This window comes from Corythoichthys intestinalis, chromosome 15, assembly GCF_030265065.1.
Source record: "Corythoichthys intestinalis isolate RoL2023-P3 chromosome 15, ASM3026506v1, whole genome shotgun sequence".
NCBI lineage: Eukaryota > Metazoa > Chordata > Actinopteri > Syngnathiformes > Syngnathidae > Corythoichthys > Corythoichthys intestinalis.
Window position 1 is genome coordinate 38,732,104 of NC_080409.1, and position 24,160 is coordinate 38,756,263.

General features: G+C 37.3%; 1 protein-coding gene across 18 annotated transcripts in view; it reads right to left on the minus strand.

Moving 5' to 3' along the window:
- Positions 1-24,160, minus strand: part of tnika (TRAF2 and NCK interacting kinase a) — a 162,714-nt gene that overhangs the window by 127,203 nt on the left and 11,351 nt on the right. For all 18 annotated transcript variants that reach the window (XM_057860001.1, XM_057860000.1, XM_057859999.1 and 15 more), the window contains exon 2: positions 6,461-6,526. In XM_057860001.1, the coding sequence (XP_057715984.1) occupies positions 6,461-6,526 (66 nt within the window). The remainder of the gene's footprint in view (positions 1-6,460; positions 6,527-24,160) is intronic.

A 24,160-nucleotide genomic window follows, 5' to 3' on the forward strand; every position in this document is an offset into this window, starting at 1 on the left:
GATGAACTTTTGGTATTGACCAAAATAAGACCATGATTTGAAAATAAATTATTTAAAAATCAAACGTGATTCAATGTGATTTTCTGTTTGTTTGTTTTTCCACATTCCGTCTCTCATGGTTGAGGTTCACCCATGTTGACAATTACAGGCCTCTCTAATATTTTCAAGTGGGAGAACTAGCACAATTAGTGGTTGACTAAATACTTATTTGCCCCACTGTACCTACACAGAATAAATGACAATAAAAACGCTTTTGTTATTACTTATTTTTTCATAATTTATTTCTTTTATTTAATGGATTTGTTAAATTAGAACACGGCTCACCATATCCTCATGCTCCCACTGTCGCCTCCCACCTCTGTTTCGCCAGTCTTTATAAGTTAAGATGACAATTAAAACAATTATCAAAATTTGGCAATGTGTAATTGCTAGTAAAGTTGCACCGATACCGATACCAGTATCGGCAGGGGGCGCCGATCCGGCCCGAAGAGGTGAAATCGGTATCGACGAGTACCAACATTTAGGTCGCCGATACCATCTACTGGCATCACTTGAACGCAAATGTACTGTCCTCCCCACGTGAGCTAACTTCCCAAATCCCAATGCATGACATTTGTATGTCTATGTCTCGAAGATACCAAATGAAATTAACACCTTCGTCTTCGATATTAAGGATGTTAACTGCAACGCATATCCGCGAAGTTACGCTGCTCATTTAACATGGCATTCACAAATGATTAGCATGGGTAAGCTAACGCCTGTTGTTATAGCACCGGTGGGATCAGAAATGTTAAGACCGTGGGAGACTAAGCAAACTCAGGGTTTCATGATAAACAATGAGTGGCAAATTAAGAGCGCCGTACTTCAAACTCGTTCTGTTTATGAAAGTCGATTTTCATATGCTGGTGTTGCGCAGTAATGAGCAGAAGTGACTTCTGTGGCCAGAAAACACTCTAGCGGCGCAGCGCGCACACTAGATATCATCAAATAGCAACCTAGATGTCTTATGTTGGATCCCATGCCAACTCTCGCGCGCACACACTAGATCAGGGGTTCCCAACCTATTCCACTAAGGCACACTGTGGGTGCAGGATTTCATTCTTACCAAACAAGATGACAACACTTTTTCCCCAATCTGGTGTTTTACAAGTGCAATCAGTTGATTGCAGTCAGGTGTGGCTTGTTTTAGCAGAAGCCTCATTGGTTCAACTGTCTCTGCTGGATCGGCTGGAACAAAAACCAGGACCCACAGTGTGCCTTGAGGACTGGGTTGAAAACCCCTGCACTAGATATCATCAAATAGAAACCTAGATGTGCTACATTAGATAGATCCCATGCCATTAGCTGCGTGAGCCCAGAGCGACGCCATATTGTCCATTGATGAATTAGAAACCGCCATGACTGAATGGAAGTTAAGCAGGCCAAATCAATCCATACCAGTGACTATAGATAATGCTGCAAATACTGTTAATTCAGTACATGTTACAGATGGACTCGGACCACAAATAGGATGTTTTGCTTATATGGTAAATATAGCTGCTAAGAGAGCTGCAGCAATCAACAGTGTGCCCCACTTTACAAACAGTAAAGATTGTTATCAGCACTTAAATACAAAATTTCTTCAGCTCAGTAAGACGTAAGCACATAAATATTATGCACTAAAATGCTTGTTTATATGATGGCACTGTTATTTTTGCTTGTTAGCAAAATAATAATAATAATAATTATAACAGTTGTATTTTCTGTTTCAGAGCATTAAATGTATTGAATTGTATCAAAAATCGTACCGAACGGTGACTTAACTGTATCGTTGCATCCCTTTTATATACACACACACACACACACACACACACACACACACACACACACACACACACACACACACACACACACACATATGTATGTATTTTTTTTTTTTGCAAACAGAGTGGTATCTGAATGGTATCGGTATCGGCCGATACTGCACAGCCAGGTATCTGTATCGGTATCGGGCCCAAAAAATGGTATCGGTGCAACACTAATTGCTAGGGTTGTTCCGATCATGTTTTTTTGCTCTGGATCCGATCCCGATCGTTTTAGTTTGAGTATCTGCCGATCCCGATATTTCCCGATCCGATTGCTTTTTTTTGCTCCCGATTCAATTCCAATCATTCCGAATCATTTTTCCCGATCATATACATTTTGGCAATGCATTAAGAAAAAAATCAATAAAACTCGGACGAATATATACATTCAATATACAGTACATACTAAGTACTGTATTAGTTTATTATGACAATAAATCCTCAAGATTGCATTTACATTATTAACATTCTTTCTGTGAGAGGGATCCACGGATAGAAAGACTTGTGACTTTGTATGACTAAATATGACTAAAACTTTGTGACTAAATATTGCCATCTAGTGTATTTGTTGAGCTTTCAGTAAATGATACTGTAGCCATGCCCAAATGCATGATGGGAAATGGAACCATGACTGTGCGTAGTGCTACCAATTGATATATCTTTTCTGCGTTGGGAAATAACATAAGGTGTTAAGAAAAAGATCAATTGCCACCTTGCGTCCCCACATTGCTTCCCATGATATTTCCAATCGTAGGGAGAGGAATTGTAAGGCTTTAGCCAATTAAAAAAAGGCTCCAAAGGCCGCCAAAATTCACTCTACTCATTTTTCGCTGCCTTTTAGCTCTCTGTATAGGTAAAATGGCGCCACTACTGATTGAGCGCGACAATGCGTGAGTGGGTCGCGCAGCGCATGCACTAATTGCGTTAAATATTTTAACGTGATAACCGCCGTTATCGGGATAAATTTGATAACTCTACCTTAAGCCTAAACTAAAGACTTTGGATGAGTGTAACATATTATGTCTGTAACGTTAAATACAATTAGAAAATGATTTAATTAAAATATATATATATATATTAAAAAAAGGCATGTCCGATATTTTTTTGCCGATTCAGATACTTTGAAAATGACGTGATCGGACCCGATCGATCGGGATGTCGACCGATCGGGACATCTCTAGTAATAATTATACCTGCAGTTAGGCCTGAACGATATTGGAAAAAACTATTGTTGCGATTTTTTTGGGGTGTGCAATATATTGCGATATTATATTGCAATAGTAATAAATTAAAAAAATAATAATAATAAAAAAAAAAAATATATATATATATATATTTTTTATTTTATTTTTTTAAAGAAATGTTCACTAGATGACTTGAATAGCTGTTTGGAAATACTTTGCATGACACACCGTGACCACAGTGTATTCATATAATACCGTTTCATTAGTGAATGATTAAGATTGCTGTATGAAGGGATCCAGGAAGCCATGTCTGCTCAAAATAGATAATTTATTGAACACAATATTTGACACTTCAACAGCAGCAAATATATTACATGACAAATAAAAGAGCAGGTGCATTCGTCCCCCAAGTTTTTGACAAAATATAACAATAAATAAAAACTTCTGTAAAATAACAAAAGTTGTAAACATATTTGAACAAAAATATTAAATATGACAAATAAGAGTTGTTCACAAACTATAACAATAAATAAAAACCTTAGTAAAACAACAATAAAGTTGTCAACATATTAGAACTTAAATATTAAATCGGTCAAATAAAAGTGCAAGTGCATTAATCCCCTGAGTTGTTTGCACAAAATATAATATAAAACTGTAAAACTGCAACAAATTTTTAAAAATATTTAAACAAAAATATTAAGTATCAAAACTTTATGTGCAGCTGTACTATAGTTATTTGAAAAATACGATTTACAATTAATTTAAATATAAAAGAAAGAAACTCAATTCAGCTTGTAAATAATTGAACTGAATAACTGCAAATAACTGTGATGAATAACAGAACCATTTTAACTCCCAAATTTCCTTCCTTCCTGATAGCTGTCACGAGTAAAAAGAAAAGACATTCCTGCAGCTGTGTTATGTATTTGTCTGCATATCGTCCACCTTCCTTGCTCAGCAATTCTCAACTGGGTCTCATAGGTTTTTGGCCAAGACTACTAGTTTATCCACCATTGCAGGCTTGAGACAAGAACGTTGGCACGTAGCAATGTTCCCACCTGGACTAAAAAGCCTCTGATGGGAGGCTCGTAGCAGAAATGCATAGATACCTGCGTTTTAAATGGTCCCATATGTTCGACGGATTACTTCTTGTTGAGGCAACCACGGCGAGGCACTGTCAACAGGGCTGTTTTTTGTTCCTTATAATCTTGTCGATAGCCAAAATACTTCCAAAACTCCTTTTGGAGACAGTCTTCCCTATTCAACGTGTTGCTTGCTTTCACTTTGAAAACGGCCCCTCCTCCCTCCGCTCTGCTGTTCGGCCCCTCCTCCCTCCACTCCGCTGTAGCAGGGGAGGGGGAGGAGCCGATGACTGCGAGTTGGAGGGAATGAGAGGCTGTCCTTCCTTCTCCTTCCTCAAAACAAACGTTAGTGGATTAAAAAAAGTGAAATGAAAAAACTATCGCACGTCCTTGCGATGGGACTATTGCGCATGCGCACATCGCGATGGCGATGTTTAAACGATATATCGTTCAGGCCTACCTGCAGTATTTATCAAGGATTTAGTGTAGGTTTTTGGGCTGTGGAACGAGTTAATCAAATTATAATGTATTCTTACGAAAAAATCCTGCTGGACATACGAGCTTTTCGACTTACAAACCATAATTCGTATGTAGAGGTAACACTTTACAGGGTTAAAACATCTTTGCTAAGGTTTTATGGGCTCTGGAGTGGATTTACAGCATTGCCAAATTCTACTATTTCAGGCTCATGATTGTTTACAAATCTCAGTTCCCTAGCAAACAGTCTGCTCATCATGCCGATAAAGAAAAAGGCGATGCAGCGGCAAAAAGCCGTCTATTTTAAAAACGCTTACAAGGATCCGTCTCAGCCCCCGTAAACCCGAAGAGGATGATCATCCTGTTAGCAGCTCAATCTGAGAGTGTGAGAAGATGAATTGACCTTCAGTCTAGCGGGTATGAGCAGAGTAGAGTGCAAGTGCTGGCGCGGAACCATTTTTAGACGCTTTGCTTGTGAGAAAAAGAATATAGTGGAGTTAATTATCTCAGTGGAGATCAATAGAATGTTAAGTTGTTGTAAGAGCCTTTGATTCGGTGGAAATGCTATGAGGAATGTGCTTTTAAAATAAGGAGGTTGAAGTTTCACAGCCCATTCGTGAGATTAAATGAGCAAATTCATTTTATAATTTATGTTTGTAAGGGATGGGCATTGTGATTGACTGATCAATTGTTAATAATTCTTGTTTTTTATTTGTGTGTGCAAAATGAAAACATTAAAAACAATAACGCAGTGTTTAACAATCGCTGTCAGCCATCCCAGTTCATATGGATCGGCCGTTTATTGACGTCGATGGTATGAAATGTGTTAAATATATATATATAGTACAAAAAATGTTCTCGCCAAAACAAAAACGGCCATCTCTTCCCATAAAACATTATTTTCTATTAAATAATCCCTTATCAAATTTACACAAACTTTCCTCCAAATAAAATGTGTGGCCGCAAATATTTTGCCATTCATTAAGATAATGTAATAGACGTTAAAAAGTCAATAAACATGCCGACAATTTAAAAAAAAAAAAAAAGGGTGGCCCATATGTATTTTGCTCTACGACTATTATTGTTTTGTTTTTTTTAAATCTCTTATGGTCTAATAAAGCTCAAGCTTACGATAAGTTTTTGTGTTGTTTTTAACAACAAGTTAGCCTAAGTGATTTAGCAACATGATTTCTTTGATCCAACCCAAATAGGGCTGCAGCTCTCGAATATTTTAGTAATGGAGTATTCTACTGAATATTCCATCGATTAATCGGATAAAACTTTTTTTTTTTTTGGGGGGGGGGGGGGGGGGGGTAAGAGCAATTATAAATATAGATGAGAAAACAACACTCTCAACAAGAACCATTTTGTAGTCCAACATTATTCTAGCAGATAGTTGCTTTCTGGACACGTCTGCAACTCCTACGTCTTTCTCCTGATTGGCACGAACATCAGATGACCGGGGAATTGGTTGTACAGTTGAGGTTTGCGAGAGGGTACTGCATGATGAATCAAAGAATCAGGAAGTACTCTTTTGCTTGCAAGGCTAGCTATAACGGACGTAGCGCTGCTATATACGTACGTTTGGCCACCAGGGGCCAGTATAATATATGAACATTCCACACTTCAAGTCCAATATTGATTCTCTGAGGTGGTTATAGTCAGCAAGGGCATGAGGCAACAGGCTGTTGCCATAGCCCCTCTGGGTAATGCATAGGCAGTAAATGAACTGCGACTTTCAACCACGCAGCAGATATGAAGCGCAATGTTGTGACATGGTAACAGCTGAGCTCAGCCACTTCCTGTATCGCGCATGCACACACTTCCCCTTTCAGCCAACTCAACAACACACACAAAAAAGACATTGTCTTACCTTGTACACTTGGCCGTAGGTGCCGTTTCCCACCAGCTCTACCAGTTCAAAGATTCCAGCGGGGTCCTAAGAACACAGGTGACATTTAGTCACTAGTAGACTTCCCAACTAGGGCTGCAGCTATCCAATATTTTAGTAATCGAGTAATCAACTGAAAATTCTATCGATTAATCGAGTAATCGGATCAAACATTTTTTTTAGGTAAAGAGCAATTACAAATATACATGAGAAAAAAAGACATTTAATCCAATATTGAACCATTTTCAGTCAATCAATGTCTTTATTTTCGATGTGCATTGTTAAAAACAGCCAACAATTGCATCTCAGATGTGACTAGAAAAAAAAAATTCACTGCTTTCACTCAGAAAACTCCTAGATCTTATTTAAAAAAAACAAAACATATTTCTTACCTAAAAATGTAATTACGCTTGATAACACACATCACTTGAAAGCTACGTGTTTTTCCCACGTGTTTCAATTGAATTTCCATTTGTGTCAAGCTATTTTTAAGTTCTAGTTAAGTTTTAAGTTAGTCTAAACTGTAAGTACTGATAGGATTTTGAGTTTTTGCAGTGTTCAAAATAAATGTAAAATACCTGCTGTATTGGAGCACATTAGGGACCAGTGTTACTTGGTGTTTTATTCAGCAATGCCTACTGAGCTAAAACTGACAGTTAGCTTTATTATTAGGCCTGAACGATATTGGAAAAAACTATTGTTGCGATTTTTTTTAGGTTTGCAATATATTGCGATATTATATTGCGATATTAAAAAAAAAAAAAGATCTATCTTTTTTAAAGAAATTTTCAATAAATGACTTGAATAGCTGTTTGGAAATACTTTACATAACACACCGTGACCACAGTGTATTCATATAATACCGTTTAATTTGTGAATGATGAAGATTTCTGTATGAAGGTATCCAGGAAGTCATGTCTGCACAAAATAGATCATTTATTGAATACAATATTTTACACTTCAACAGCAGCAAATACATTAAATGATAAATAAAAGAGCAGGTGCATTAGTCCCCTAAGTTTTTGACAAAATATAACAATAAATAAAAACTTCTGTAAAATAACAAAAGTTGTAAACATATTTGAACAAAAATATTAAATATGACAAATAAAAGAGTTGTTCACAAACTATAACAATAAATAAAAACCTCAGTAAAACAACTAAGTTGTCAACATATTTGAACAAAAATATTAAATATGACAAAAGAGTTCCCAAACTATAACAATACATAAAAACCTCAGTTAAACAACAAAGTTGTCAACATATTTGAACTTAAATATTAAATCTGACTAATAAAAGTGCAAGTGCATTAGTCCCCTGAGTTGTTTACACAAAATATAACAATATAAAACTGCAAAACGGCAACAAAGTTGTAAAAATATTTCAACAAAAACATTAAGTATCAAAACTTTATGTGCAGCTGTACTATATATAGTTATTTGAAAAATACGGTTTACAATAAATTTAAATATAAAAGAAACAAACTCAATTGAACTTGTAAATAATTGAACTGAATAACTGCAAATAACTGTGATGAATAACAGAACCATTTTAACTCCCAAATTTCCTGCCTTCCTGATAGCTGTCACATGAATAAAAAAAGACATTCCTTCAGCTGTGTTATGTATTTGTCTGCATATCGTCCACCTTCCTTGCTCAGCAATTCTCAACTGGGTCTCATAGGTTTTTGGCCAAGACTATTAGTTTATCCACTATAGCAGGCTTGAGACAAGAACGTTGGCATTTAACAATGTTCCCACCTGTGCTAAAAAGCCTCTGATGGGGAGCTCGTAGCAGGAATGCATAGATACCTGCGTTTTAAATGGTCCCACATGTTTGACAGATTACTTCTTGTTGAGGCAACCATGGCGAGGCACTGTCGACAGGGCTGTTTTTTGTCCCTTATAGTCTTGTTCTTGCCAAAATACTTCCAAAACTCCTTTTGGATACAGTCTTCCTTGCTCCTCCAACGTGTTGATTGCTTGCTTTCACTTTGAGAACGGGCCCTCCTCCCTCCGCTCTGCTGTTCGGCCCCTCCTCCCTCCACTCCGCTGTTGCAGGGGGAGGGGGAGGAGCCGATGACTTGCTGGAGAGAAAGAGAAACTGCGCTTTTTTCCCCTCTCCTTCCTCAAAACAAACGTTTGTGGATTAAAAAAAATGAAATTAAAAAACTATCGCACGTCCTTGCGATGGGACTATTGCACATGCGCACATTGCGATGGCGATGTTTAAACGATATATCGTTCAGGCCTATTTATTATGTTTTAATTTTACACCCTCGTCACTCTACAGTGCTATGTTTTTACAGATTAAATAAAGCCTGTAAGTAAGACACGTTAGCCACGCATCGACAGTGGTCATAATCAGTAGAAACCGAGCCCTCTGAAGGGCTAACGTTACGTGTGCGAGTGACAGTAACGTTATATTTATTAGCGCTGAGAAGTCTACTGCTTAAAGATGGCGGCTGTTTACTAACGCTGCCCAGACGCGGCCGAGTCTGTCATTTCGCATATAGTTCTAAATGCATGCGATATCTATGAGATGCATCAGACACTACCTGCTACCACACTAGCATCATGCGGGTGTAGTTTTTAGCAACGTCGGCGTAGTTTATAGCGGATGTTGACTGCAGTAAGGTTTTTTTTTTTTTTTTTTTTTTTAATTGCTTCTTCCTCTACGCACGTGGCGTCAGCGCGTTGTCCAGCATTAAAAGTAGTCCGGGCAAAACGTGATGCGTAGAGCTGGCAAAATTAAACGATTCCTCGAGGTGAATAAAATTCCTCGGGTCAGTTTTTAAACTCGAGTTACTCGATTATTCGTTTCAGCTCTATTCCCAACTTTTAAATCATGTGTAAACTCAAGGCCAGGAAAGCCAGAACCGACCCACGATGTCATTTGGTGTGGCCCACAAAAGTAAATAATGTGCTTTGACTTAGTTTGTCACGAAAATAAAATTGAAACAAAATTTCTGTAGTCCTCAATTAAAAATTAAGGACTACAAATATCAGAGAAATTTTGTTTTTGTTTTTGCCTTGTGTAATATATGGTGGAAAACACAGACAAGGTTGAAAAAGCAGTTTCTGCTCTTGCACCCCTCTTTAAAATAATCTGCTGTATTTTAAGTCAAAAAAACTGTTGTGTTTGATAGAACAGTATGTCTATATGCTGCCATAGCAGTTTCATGGCGCATTATGCCCCCGGACTATTTTTATTTTGTCCATTTTACCCTGGAGACCCTCGTTTTTAGACACTACGCAACCGCTTTTGTTTCAATCCAGCCATAAAAGTAATTATATTTATTATTCGAAATGTCTATCATTTCTAGCTTAGAATCATTAATTGATGTCTAATGTTTAGTTTTAAAAAACAAAACGACTTTAGAAAATATTCATTTGCATATTTTAAACTTTTAAACAAATTACGTCACAACAAAAAAATAGCGTCTGTAAATAAGCCACGGATAGCCACCTCATAAATATCGCTTAACTGTTTTTTTTTTGTTTTTTTTTGTTACTGTCACATTTTCCCCAATATTTTAGATGATAAATAATCGATCCAAACAAAGAAAAATTGAGAAAAAAAAATTTGTATATATAATAATATATAACACATATATATGGCGGAAAACACAGACAAGGCTGAAACAGCAGTTTCTGCTTTTGCATTGCCTGGCTCTGCCAAACTATTCTCCCTGTATTTTTCAAACACTGAGCGAAATAGTCTGGGAACCATCCCATTAACGGCCTTTTCGAGCAGGTACAAAATCAATCGACAAATCAGATTCGTTTATTTGCGTGACGTGTTCTTCACGAGCAACGTCACTCTTGCGCGTCGAAAGTCGTCTCCACAACACAGATGGTCAACGGGATAACCGAGAACATGTTCCAATCCGCGGTAAATTCTGTTTTAAATGACCAAAAATACATCGACACGAGTCATTGACAATAGTCTGTCTCGCGCTAGCCATGTTGAATAAACTCCGCTCTCTTCGTATGTTTACTTCCACGCGCAAGTCCCTCGTGCTTCCGTCGTCAGTTAATAATGTCACGTCTGCCCGTCGCTGATTGGTCCACTCCGCTGTCTGTTTGCTGTGGCTTGCTCCGCCCTGGAAATTGTATCCGTGGGAATGGTGGCCAGACTCAATAGCTGGAACAGCGTTGAGTCTGGTGTACCAGGCAAGCTTTTGCACCCCTCTTTAAAATAAACTGCTGTATTTTAAGCCAAAAGAACTGTTTGATAGAACAATATGTCTATATGCTGCAATAGCAGATTCATGGCGAATTAAGCCCCCGAACTATTTTTAATAAGTCTGTTTTACCCTGGGAACCCCCGTTTACAGACGTCGCGCAACCGCTTTTGTTTCAACCTAGCCATAAAAAGAAGCTAAGTAATCGTATTTATTATTCGAAATGTCTGTCATTTTTAGCTTTGAATCATTAATTGATGTCTAATATTTAGTTTACAAAAAAAAACACTTAAAAAAATTATTCAATCGCATATTTTAAACTTTTAAAGAAATTATGTCACAATGAAAAAATTGGCGTCTGTAAAAATGTCACGCATAACTACCTCATAACTATCGCTTAATTGTATTTTTTCGTTACTGTCGCATTTTCCCCAATATTATGGATGATAAATATTTGATCCAAACAAAGAAAAATTGAAAAATAACATTTAAAAGGGTAAATATATGAAAAAGAAAATCTCGACCAGTCCTCGATGTCTGCGATTTCTGCATCGCAACCCTTGGTATATTACCATGTTTCACCCATAAAATCCCCCAAAAATCCAGCAATGGCCATTCACAGCTGTGTCTTGACACTCAATGATACATGCTATATTTTCGTTTTTGGATCGAAACAAGGTAAGTACGTGATAATATCTCATTAAAATAATGGCGTCTTTAATTCTGCTCTCGCGTGCTCGCGCCTCCAGTTAGGGTTTTGCTGTTTAAAAAAAATATATTTTTTTTAAAAGTGCCCTCCTGTTCGAAATTTTCTTCCCCCAGAAAATTGAGATTTTAAACTTTCCAATGATGTATCACACATGCACGTCGGTCAATTTTGAAAGTGTTTTCCGCCATATGTATATATATATATATATATATATATATATGTATATATATATATATATATACAGTATATATTTATATATTATTTATATAACGGGCGGTAATTTTTTTTTCTAATTAATCACGTTAAAATATTTAACGCATGCGCGGGACGACCCACTCATGCATTGCCGCAAACAGACTACAATGGCCTCGTTTTATGTATATTAAGAGCTAAGAGGCAGAGACAAGCGAGATGAGTGGACTCAGGCATTCATTGGGGTCGCGCTATTTATTGGCATAAGCTTTGGCATCTCTTCCACAACAATTATAACTATTGTGGCGAGCAACATGGGGTAGAATGACAGGACATAATCTTTTTCTTAACACTCCGTGTTGAACACAAGGCAGAGAAGATACGTATACCATTTGGAGCCACCACTGACAGTCATGGTTGCCCAACTTCCCATCATGCATTTGGAACAGTTAAGTCGCTACAGTATCATTTACTGAAAGCACAACAAATATTCCTATTTCTCAAAAAAAAAAAAAAAAAAATTCAGAAAAAGAAAAGCGCTCAATGCAAAGAGTACTGGCATTCCCAATCAAAATACCTATGCAAAATAATACTCAGACTTTGGTGAAATTCAAACATTTCGTCCAAATACACGAGATGGCAATATTTAGTCATAACATACAGACTATCAGAGGTCTCGTACGTTGTGAAGTCAACACTCAAAAGAACCTAAGGTACAATGAACCCGGAAACTACGGCGTCAGCCGAGGGGCAAAACGCACTAGAAAAACTTGGCTAGATCTTTAATTAATTTAAAACTCGCCCTTGACACCTTGTAGTGTATTTCAATCACTACCTTCACAATGGCGAGCTATTTATTTTTTGATTGAAAATTTTACCATTTTTAATAAAACGAAAACATACAGAGGGGTTTTAATATAAAATTACTATAAATTGTGCTCACATTTATCGTTTAAGAATTAAAAGTCTTTCTATCCCTTGGATCCCTTTCACAGAAAGAATGTTAATAATGTTAATGCCATCTTGTGGATTTATTTTTATAATAAACAAATACAGTACTTATGTACAGTATGTTAAATGTATATATGCGTCTTGTCTTATCTTTCCATTCCAACAATAATTTACAGAAAAATATGGCCTATTTTGGAGACTGTTTGTTTGAATTGCGATTAATTACGACTAATTAATTTTTAAGCTGTGATTAACTCAATTAAAATCTTAATCATTTGACAGACCTAGTATGGATATATATATATATATATATATATATATATATATATATATATATATATATATATATATTAGAGCTGGGAATCTTTGGGCACCTAACGATTCGATTACGATTACGATTCAGAGGCTCCGATTCGATTATAAAACGATTATTGATGCACACCCCCTCCTTTTTTTTTTTTTTTAAATGTTTTGTACATTAGTTCCAAAATTGTTCAAAAATACTCTCAGGCTAAACCAAACTACTATTTCAGTATCAAGTTAACATATAGCAGTAAAAAAAATATACAAAAATAACAGTAAATAAAAAACTCTAGTCCCCATTCTATATAAGCAGCTTTAAACTACATTCAATTATTTTAATGTTGTGAATCAACCGTTAAAGTTGTTAAAATTGCTCCTGTCATTCCATAATTTCCCTTTTGTCTACTTTCGACATGTGAAAGTTTTAAAACTATTTTAAAGATAGATTCAAGACAATATTTTACCCATTTAGGAGTATTTTAGATCAAAAGTTAATTAGGTTTGCTTGGAAGGTTCGCTACAACAGCCTTGAAGGGAAGTGTACTGCTTTAAGATGGCGGCCGTTTACTACGCTCGCATCTAGCTTTTTGTAGCTGTGCTGCTAACGCTACCGAATCTATATTGCATCTAGTCCTATATAAATGATATCTACCGTAACATTATGTGGATGTACTTTGTAGCAGCTTTTTGGCAGCAGTCAGGTATATTGTTTTGTTTTTTTTTTATCTCGTGGCATGAGTTGAGCTAGAGCCGTGAGTTGAGCATTGGCATTACCCGAGGGGCCGGGTAATGACAAGCATGATGTTTAGCTACTCTCGCTCCGTTCCTCATTGCGTCCCGAAGACCGCGCGGCGCGCTGAGTGTGTTTTACTTCCGCTTTACTTGACATATTTCAATAATCGGAATTTGGATATTTGTGAATCGTTCTCGAATCTTCCACGGCCGAATCGCGAATAATCTAAGAATCGGAAATTTTGCACACCTCTAATTTATATATATATATATATATCTATTAATAGATCCTGACAAAAATGTAACAATGATGAAAACTATATTCTTAAATGATTTCCTTTTTCCCTTTAAAAGAAAACATTTTAAAAGAATATATTTTCATGCTTAGTTTTTTTCATTAAAATGTGTAAAAAACAAAATACAAATGAAAAATATGAAATGTCTCTAAAACTTTAATCGACTATCAAAATAGCTCTCAATTGTTTCGATAATCGATTCGTTGTTGATTAGTCAGTTCAATGTGGCAGCCCAGTTTGTGAAGGAAACTCACTACGATGTGGCCCTTGACAAAAATGAGTTTGGCACCCATTTTTCATAGGTTAGGAATGAAGATGCAGGTTTCTATTTGGCGATTCTTGCAATAAAAGCATTGAAGGAAAATAAAGGTGATAGGTGGCCAAAACTAAGAGCTCAAGTACAACAACTTTTCATTTTGTCTCTTCCAGGATTCTGCGACACAATCACTGGAATGTAAAACAAAAGTGTCTTTCACAAGAACATGAAGACATTTCACATTCATACTTAACAACTAGACCAGAGTTTTAATAAAGATGACACACTCCAAGGGCTTGAACACGCAACCAACATTTTGCCAAGATTCAACTCAATAGTATAACAAACCCAGTGAACCCCCCCCCCCTTCACACATACACCTCCCCCTTCCAATCTGGTGCACGTTGCTACGGCATTCCAACAATAGCTGCTATTCGGCCTCTGCTTCCTTCTCAAGTCCATCTAAGGCTCTCGATCACAGCGGCTGTCAAGTTCAACTTATTGGCTGCCATTGACGGGGCTTGACGTCCAATCCAATTTGACTGGGAGGGCTTGCACCGATCATTCACTGCTATATAAAACTATACTATAAAACTCAAATAAAACTTTTTTTTAAAAAAGCAGAACTCTCAAAACGTGATTTTATGCAGATTTTTTTTTTTATCTTAAAAAAAAATACTAAAAGATCTTTAGAATTGGGGGCGGGGGGGATTTAAAACTTTTAAATTGACATAAAAATAATTGCAAAGGGGGCCTTGTTTTATTGAATGTCATTCGATTGCGTGTGCGCATGTTTATTTGAAAGATTTCCCGTCCTTCCTCTTTTGCTTGTCTCCTCACTTTGTCTCTGTGGGTTTGTGCGGGCCTCAGCAGACCTGTCAAGCTGTCAAGGACCTTTTCTTCTTCTTCCCCTTCCTTTTTCTTCTTTGTCTCCTCTACAAGTTGTCCTAAACGCAAAAAAGCAAGCCGGTCTCAAGTACATCCTCGATCTGTCTTGTGGCGAACACCCACATAACGACATTCAAACGAGGACTAAATGTACGCAAAAAGAACAACGGGAGACAACGTTTTTTCATCCTCGGGCAACTTCCTGTTTTGCGGTAACTTGCACTTCCACGGTGAATCGGTAGCTACTCGATTATAAAATGAATCACTTTTGATTAGTGATTATCATTTACAGACAGTGGCCATATTTACACTGTTAATAACCCTTTAAAATCAGGTTTCAAGTAATGCAAACCCATGTAAACACCATCAAAACTTGAATAGGCTTGCTTTGGAATCCCCACCACTAACTCCACCTTCACCCATTTGTCATTGTGCATTCGCTTAGTGTCACATGACCTTAGTGGAAGAATCACACTGCTGATTAATAGCTTTAATTAGAAGGGTAACAGTACAAACTTAATCCTGTGAGAAAACTGAAGAAATGGAACGGACGATTAACCACCATGAGGCTTCAAAATACAAACTTGAAGGCAAATTACAAATTTGATGAAAAATTAGAAACTTGCAAAAAACAAAAACAAATATGCTTTCAGTGGTTATCTTGAATGGCGGACATCAATTAAAAATGTCCCATTTTTGGGTGAAAAATTGTGTTCAAAAGTCCCTTGAAAAAAAACATCAGATCTGATATTGAAGAGCTAAAAACCAACACTTTAGTGAAAATAATACAACAGCAAAACTAACCCAAAATATTGAGAAAACTAAGCAGCCAATTCAAAGCATTTGTATTGTTTGGTAGAAAGGAAAACTTCTTTTGTATGAGATTCCTTCCCTGACCTCAGTGACCTTTGACCTCATTACCTAAAAATTTAATCACACCTTCAATTTCATATTGGAAACATAAACTGTACTGCAAATTTGATAATAAGCCCTGTATTCATTCTTGAATTATCGCAAAATCCTTTTTCTGACCTCTGTGACCTTTGAACTTATTGACACAAAATAATCAACACTAGATAGAAAGGAAACTCCCTTTTGTATGAGATTCCTTCCCTGGCCCTGTGACCTTTGACCTCATAACCCAAAAATTTAATCACACCTTCAATTTCATATTGGAAACATATACTGTACTGCAAATTTGATTATAAGCCCTGTATTCATTCTTGAATTATTGCAAAATCCTTTGTCTGACCCCTGTGACCTTTGACGTCATTGACATAAAACAATCTACACTCCCATTTCATATTGAAAATATATTTTAAAAATTAGTTTTCGTCAACAATGAAAATTACGCCCTAACACTCCGTCGTAGCGTCGTATCAACGTCTATCATTAAGTTTTTTTCACGTGATTCACTCCAGTGATACATGACATTTATTTGTCTACTCTGCTGCTGCTAACTCTAATGCTGAGAACAATACAGAGTAGTGCTGCAACGACAAATCGATTAACTCGAGTATTCGATTAGAAAAGAAGATTCGAATTAAATTTTGCTGCTTCGATTATTCGTTTAAAGTGGCGTTGTAATGGTTTATTTTGAAAGCGTTTGCATTTAGTTTTATTGATTTGGGTGGATACAATGCCTTCTAGTCTGCCTCATTTCACATGGCTGAATCCAGGTACTTCCTGTTAAGACTAACATAAGCTAAGTTTTTGTTTGAGCTAATGTTTTTTTTAATGTATTCGTAATTTAGTCTACAGATATATTTAGCCTATTTTTGTGGGAATACGTATGTGTTTGAATCATTTGTTAAGAGCATTGTAGAAAAGTTAGCATTTTATAGCATTTAAATCTCATCCTCATTCATTTATTTTTTTATACCATTTGAGACTCAGCTCAGGTAATTTATTTTTTCATGTTCCTTATCCGATTACTCGATTATTCAAACTACTGGTTCATCGATTAATCGACTACTAAAATAATCGATAGCTACAGCCTTAATATCGACATCCCACAAAAAGTGATTTTTTTTTTTTATCCTGTTAAAATAGTGGGGTCACGGTGTTCTGAATCTGTTTAGATTCTTTTGCACTAGTTAATGACATCAGCATTTGACCCCATTGTTTATTTGTGATTTGTTATTGTTATTTATGTGTTTATTTGTACTTTAATAAACAATTTAAGTGTTCCAAAATGTCTTGTGAATTAACAATCTTCACCAAAAATTTATTTGTAAGATTAATTTAAAATAAATAAAAAAATAAAAAGTTCATTAAAAATGATTAGACTAGTCGACTAATCATTTAAAAAAATCTGAAGACTAATCGGGAGAAAAATAATCGTTTGGGACAGCCCTAGAAAAAAAAAACGTTTTGGGGAAAAAACTCAATTAATTTGCTGCCAATGACAGCAGTTTTCTGTCAAAAAAACACCTTGCAAAGGGAATTTCAAAATCAAATACAGCTGAGGTTGAACTGTTTTTTTTTCAGCACTGCCACAAAAAAAAAACATTTGACTTACTTCCTTGAATATGAGCTTGCGTTACAGACGCAGCCCTTTAACTGTCTTTTTTTTGCTCTAAACAGTGGATATTTGTCCCGGGAGGCATTAGGGAGAGGCCATTATGAATAATGGCTTTTAGAGTGCAGGCCTGCAGTTCTTGCCAAAGCCACTTTACGTGAGAGTGACTGCGTTTCATTCCTCAACAGAACCTTTTAATCCCTCTATGTCAACTCTTACCTAACCCAAGGCTCCAAGATTTTGCCTGTCCCTACCAAACAGGTAATCAAAACCATTTCAAGTAAATGGCTTTTTGTGTGCCTATCATGATAGGTCAGCCACTGTGGAGTTAAGTGCTGGACAAAATGTAGTAATTTCACCATTTATTAGGCTATACAACTTCTGGGTACCTCCGACACATTATCTGTGATACAAGGCTCACGATAACGATTATCCCACGATACGGCTATTCAAGGGTTAGGATTAGGGATGGGAATTGATAGGATTTTTACGATTCCGATTCCATTATCGATATTGCTTAACGATTCGATTCTTTATCGATTCTCTTATCGATTCTAATTTGGGGAAGAAGAACCAATGTTTTGATTGAGTTTGTTTAATCAGAAGTCACAACCTTACAAACTCACAACGAGATCAAAAGAGGCCCAAAACCTCAATGTTAACTGTGGCAATAAGTGGCAAATACACAAGAATGTGTAACATTTTACTGAAACATTTATCTAATAGAAATAAAAAATATTGGTATATATTGGCAGATAGGTTTTTGTTCTGCCTTTGGCAATATGTATTAAAGCAGGGGTCCCCAAACTTTTTCCTGTGAGGGCCACATAACTTTTCCCTTCTCTGATGAGGGGCCGGGGTCAGTTTGTTACAGAAAAAGTGTGACGATTGCAGAAGTGCATAAATGTAAAAAATTATTGTTTTTCAGAAAGCCACAATCAAATAACCCTTTCTGGATTATTTATAATAATAATAATAATAATTAATAATAAAAACACTATTAATTAAATAGATAATAACCAAATAACCCTCTCTGAATTCTTCAAGGCCAGAAAATAAATAACAAGATTGAGAAAAAAAAAAAAAAAATTTCAAAATGGCCGGACCAAATGTGGAGGCGGGCCGTATTTGGGCCGCGGGCCGCAGTTTGAGGACTGCTGGAGCGCGCATACACCCAAAGAAGAAATGCCGCATCCAAGTGAATGAGAGAGGGAAACACTTCTACGAGCCTACGTTCTTTGTTAATGTAAATATCTACAGAGGCAACGCCTGTATGTATCATCTTTTGTGTTGTTGTTGTGTTTCCACTCGCGATCGGACACTTAAATCCATTTGTGTAGTGGTTTGAACGATGTGCTAATGCTAGCGAACGAATGCTAACCATACTGTTATTAGCAGCTAATCATCGCTGATTTACGTTGATGTAAACCTGTTTGTTATTGGGTACCAAATTGATTTGTTTCATTTCTATTCTTAGTTTCACTCTTCAAGTGATGGGTGAATAAAGTCAGCAAATTATACCAACGTCTTCTGCATCGTCATTTGGGAGTTTAGCTAGCTGTATAGCCGGGACTTTTTTTTTTTTTTTTTTTATAGCCAGGACTGAGCCTTAGCCTCTCTGTGAGGACAGCGCAATCGTATTCCCTCCCGATGTAGTTATCTCCACCTTGCAATGACTGCAAGTCGCTTTCTTGTAATTTTTCCTCGTGAAGTGAAGACACACTTTCGAGCGTTTGAACCTACGTGCTGTCATTGTTATGTTTATGGCTGCAATGCTAGTGCTTACCCGTCGTAACCTTTCATTTTCACACTCTTTCCTGGTGAAGTGTAGTCAAACTTTGGAGCGAGTGGTTCTTGGCGCCATGCTAGTTTGATGCGTCTGGACAACAACACACGTCACGACGCAATACGCGTCTTTAGGAATCGTTAAAGGGATCGTTAAGGTTTTTTCATTATGATGTCGAGGCCTCGAAACACTCGGAACCGGTTCCGAATTGGAATCGGATTTCGATTCCCATCCCTAGTTAGGATAATCAATCCATATAATAATACAGTAATAATATTGATTTAACATGACATTTTCGACATGGAAACAAACAATGTACATTTTTGGTACTTTTTCAGACAATCTGTCAAAAACGTGTGACCATCACTGATAGACTATTTTAGCGCAACATTTCTGTAAATAAAATAAAGACTATATTTCTGCAAAACTGCTAGACAAATGAGTCTTTCTTAACAGACACTTTTCGAGTGGGAAATTTCGGTAGAAACCCGTTGATTCCTTTATTAACTCATTTGCTCCCAACGTATAAATATGTTCTATTTTTAATTGTTTCAGTGTCCCAAAAACATATTTATACATCTTTTACATTATTTTTCCATAAGAGTCATCTCTAGGTTCTGATGCAACTTCGCTCCAAAGCACAATGCTTAAAATCCATTTTAAAGCAATAAAACTGGTCACTGGTGGGCAGTAGCGCATTTGGTAAGACCCGCAACCCGATTCAATTGAACGAACGGCAAGCCGCACAGCCGGGGCACTGGCGGAAGACGACCGAATGGACGACCAGGAGGACGTCCAGGACGCCAGGCGCGGGAAGTCCGAGCAGGACGACCGGGAGGACGTCCGGGACGCCAGGCGACAAACGACCAAGTGTGACGACCAGGAGGACGTCCAGGATGCCAGGCAGCAGACAACCGAGCAGAACAACCAGGAGGACGCCCGGGATACCAGGCGCTAGACGACCGAGCAGAACGACCGGGACCACCAGTGCAGCGCACGATGCCGTTGACGGCCACTCACGTCCCCCGCGACCCTCCAGTGTCCCGTCACTCAGCTGGAAACGCGCACGGCCAAACCAGTTTGAAAGTTTCACTCCGAAAATAATAAAAAAAGGTTTCCAAATATTTCAAATTAACATTGACAGACGAGCTCATATTTTAGCATCGATAAATCTATCACGTGACAATACACACTCAGAAGGAAAACAGTACATTATTTTCAATTAATTATACCCATCTGGACGCCACAAACTGTATGCAAAAAAACTTGTCCGAGAGTTAAGGAGGACGCTCGACATTAGCAATTGCCTAATGCTAACGCAAACGTGAATGCTATGCTAATGCTATGAGTTACATTTAGTGTGTGATTATCACTCAGCACTAGGGATGCAACGATACAGTTAAGTCACGTTTCGGTACGATTTTCGATACGACGCACACGATTTTCGTTTCGATTCAATACATTTAATGCTCTGAAACAAAAAATACATGTTTTTTTTAATTTTGTTAACAAGCAAAATAACAATGCCATTATATAAGTATGCATTTTAGAGCATAATATTTATGTGCTTACTTCCTACTGATCTGAAGAAATTTTGGATAAAAGTGCTGAGAACAATCTTTACTGTTTGTAAAAAGAAATTTGTGTATGAGACAGGCAGGGACCCGGCAGTTGCGCTTCTGTGTACAAGTTATTTTTTAAAGCGAGAGGGGAAGAGAGATAGTTCGTTGCTCTTTGTCTTTCAGTTGTCCAGCAGTTGGTTCAGGTTGTGTTAATTGGAAAAAGTCCCTAGTGTTTTGCCAAGTCCCGTGTCCGTCTATCAGAGGTGAGTACACGAACCCTCTTGTACTGTTTAGCCTTTATTGTTGTTGTTTTTGAGATGTTACTAGTTAGCGCCAAGCGCTATGCTAATTAGCGACTTCGCTTACATGTATTTCCATGTCAAGTTGTGCGTTGTTTGGTGGTGTACATAAATTACTCCAGATGCAGAACGTTTAAAACCAGGATTAAGTACAGCGTTAACACTACAAACATGCGAAATAGTACAGAAATCTGTGAAAACAAAGTATATTGTTTAAAAGAAGGCTTATTTCTAAAGACATTTTGTTTGTTTCCAGAAAATGTGGAATTCATTCCACTAGTGTAAATGTTATTGTATTGTTGAGAGAAATAAGTACTGCCTTTGAAACAGCTAATTTTTTGCACCTTGTGAAAAAGGTCAGCTGTGTGTTGTATGGGCATGTTGAGAAATAAGTGCTGCCTTTAAAATGGTTAATGTTTTTGCACTTTCTTAACCTTAAAAAAAAAAAAAAAAAAAAAATTAAAACAAAAAAAAACAAAAAAAAAAACAGTTTAAGGGCAGCTTTTTGTTGTATGAGCATTTTTCCAACATTACTGTTGAATCATTAGGATAAATAAATAATGGACATAAATTTGTTTGGCTACTTTATTAATAGTAATGTACGATGCATCGATAATCGTGATCACCGTGATCATCGTCAATACAGGGCCGGCCCAGGCCATTCGGGGGCCCTAAGCAAAATAATGCCAAGGGGCCCATATTTTTGGCCCACCATTTCATCACAGTGTACTGTAAAACCCATACATGCAATCCAACCCATACGTCCATATTTTGTATATTAATCGGATTTTGTTGCACTGCATTCTTCAAACTTCTCGCCCCAAATGATTGTCAGTACTTACAGTAGATAGCGCCAAAGCTTTTTCTAAAAGGGGAACAGAACAAAGTTAAGGAAGAACTTTTATTTTTTTAAGCTTGTAATCAAGTATAAAAATTGACAAAAGTCAAATAAAGCAAACTGTAGTAAACAAAATAGAATATAAATTAAACAATTGCCAGATTGGGCCCCCCCCAGTGGTCAGGGGCCCTAAGCAGCTGCATAGTCTGTGTATAGGCTGGGCCGGCCCTGCGTCAATACCGTGATCATCGCCCAATGATCGAATCGTAGCACCCTGAATCGCAATCAAATCGAATCATGGGGTGCCTAAGATGGCACACCCCTATTTTGAGGGGGGAAAGGTGATTAGGATAAGTCATTTGAAATGTTTTTCCTCCATTAATGTGAACTATGACCTGTGAAAAGTCACTAGAAGTCAAATCATGACTATGTCAGAACTAAATACATTTGTTTTAAGCATTATTCTGTTAGATAGTGAATTCCACATAAGTGGGGTGGATTAAATTAGAGACCTTGGAGAGGAAGGAGGCTGTCATGGTGGCGGATGGGGGATTCAGATCTTCACTTAGAACACAAAAGCGATGTAGTGCGAGTCTAAATTCCTGGCACATCCCGCCCACACCTCGCCGCTGCATTATTCATCAGACACGAGTCGAGTCTTAATCACACATTTACAAGAAAATGTGGTGTGATGCACCATTGGCCTATAAATGATCATATTTTAGTGGATGTCTCTTGAGTCTTCAGTGGCAGCTAATGAGTTAACATGAATGTATTCAGCAGTTTTGTTGTATCCCGACTTCATCTGTCAAACACATTTTAAAATTTCTAGACCGCCCGGAGAGAGGGCTCGAGGTATCACTCGCTTTATTGGTCTTATAGGTTAGGACACTAACTATAATGGCTACCATTATTCGCGAACGGATCAGAATGAAATTTGTTAGGTTTATTCAAGAGATGTATCGTGTACACATCGATCCTCTGTGCCTCCTTTTTAATTTTTTGTTTTCGCAGCTTGAATAATTATTGTGTAGTCTTATTACTGTTTTTTTTTTTTTTTTTTTTTTTTAATAAATAAGAGAAAAATTCCTGTTAACGGGGAAGTTCAGAATCTTTGACATTAGGCTGCATGAGGTTTAATTAGTCAGTAGAGTCGGTTTCAACAAATTCCAGTGCGATTTGTTTCAGCGAATTCTGTGCAGTTTGTCAGTCATTTGTTAGTTTCAGGGCTCAGAAGTGGCTAAGCTAACACGTGTAATGGGGTTTGCTAGCATGCCAATAAAAAAAATGATATGAACAGATCTAACTGTTCAAACGAAGCCATGTCGTGGTAAAAGAGTAAACAGTCCAGTGTGTGAGGGTAATTGATTTGGCGGATGGGGGGGTCCCTTTCCTTCCCAATAAAAAAATCAGCAGTGAAAAAAAATTATTTGATGTCACTCCACCCTGCTTGCCTTGACGACCTGTTCCCTGCAGAACTGCTGGATTACAAATGTTGTTCATACTACAATTATTGACATGCGATGGTAATATTTGATAACTTTACCCTGAAAACGCAGCCAGCACTACTGATTGCATGGGTCATCATCATTGACCCATGTCCATTCCCCTTTAAGAAAGCAATCAGTGTGCTTACGTATGAAGTCACGCGTTTTTTTAGGAAATCAAACAAAGCCCGGTAGGCTAACGCTAGCAGCTAACGCTACAAGCAAACGTGATGGAGTCGGGTTTAAGGGAGCTTCACCAAACTTTCACCCGACATTAAGTAGACTCTTGGCGGCCTCCAGATGGGCTTTCACCCGCTTTCCACCCTGGTTCTCACAATTTCAGTAGCGTGTGCTTTCAGTGCTTTCTACTGGTAGCCAAGCCACAGGATAATGCAAGCGGCATACAAATGAACGTGATGAGTCGGATAGCGGCTCTGAAACGGCTGAACTTAAGGTATTGGGCAGGGACTACATCTAGCCATTAGTATTTCGCGTTATTTTGTATCTTTGATGGCTTTTATGATGGTAAAGCATTCATCATAAATTATAATCCAACAGTGAAGCCTATATTATGACCGTTTAATGGCCACAGCTATTTTTCTGTATGTGCTTGTTTTATTCAGTGTCATTACTGCCATCATAAAATCTTAAAATGTCTCATTGGCATAAAAGCAAT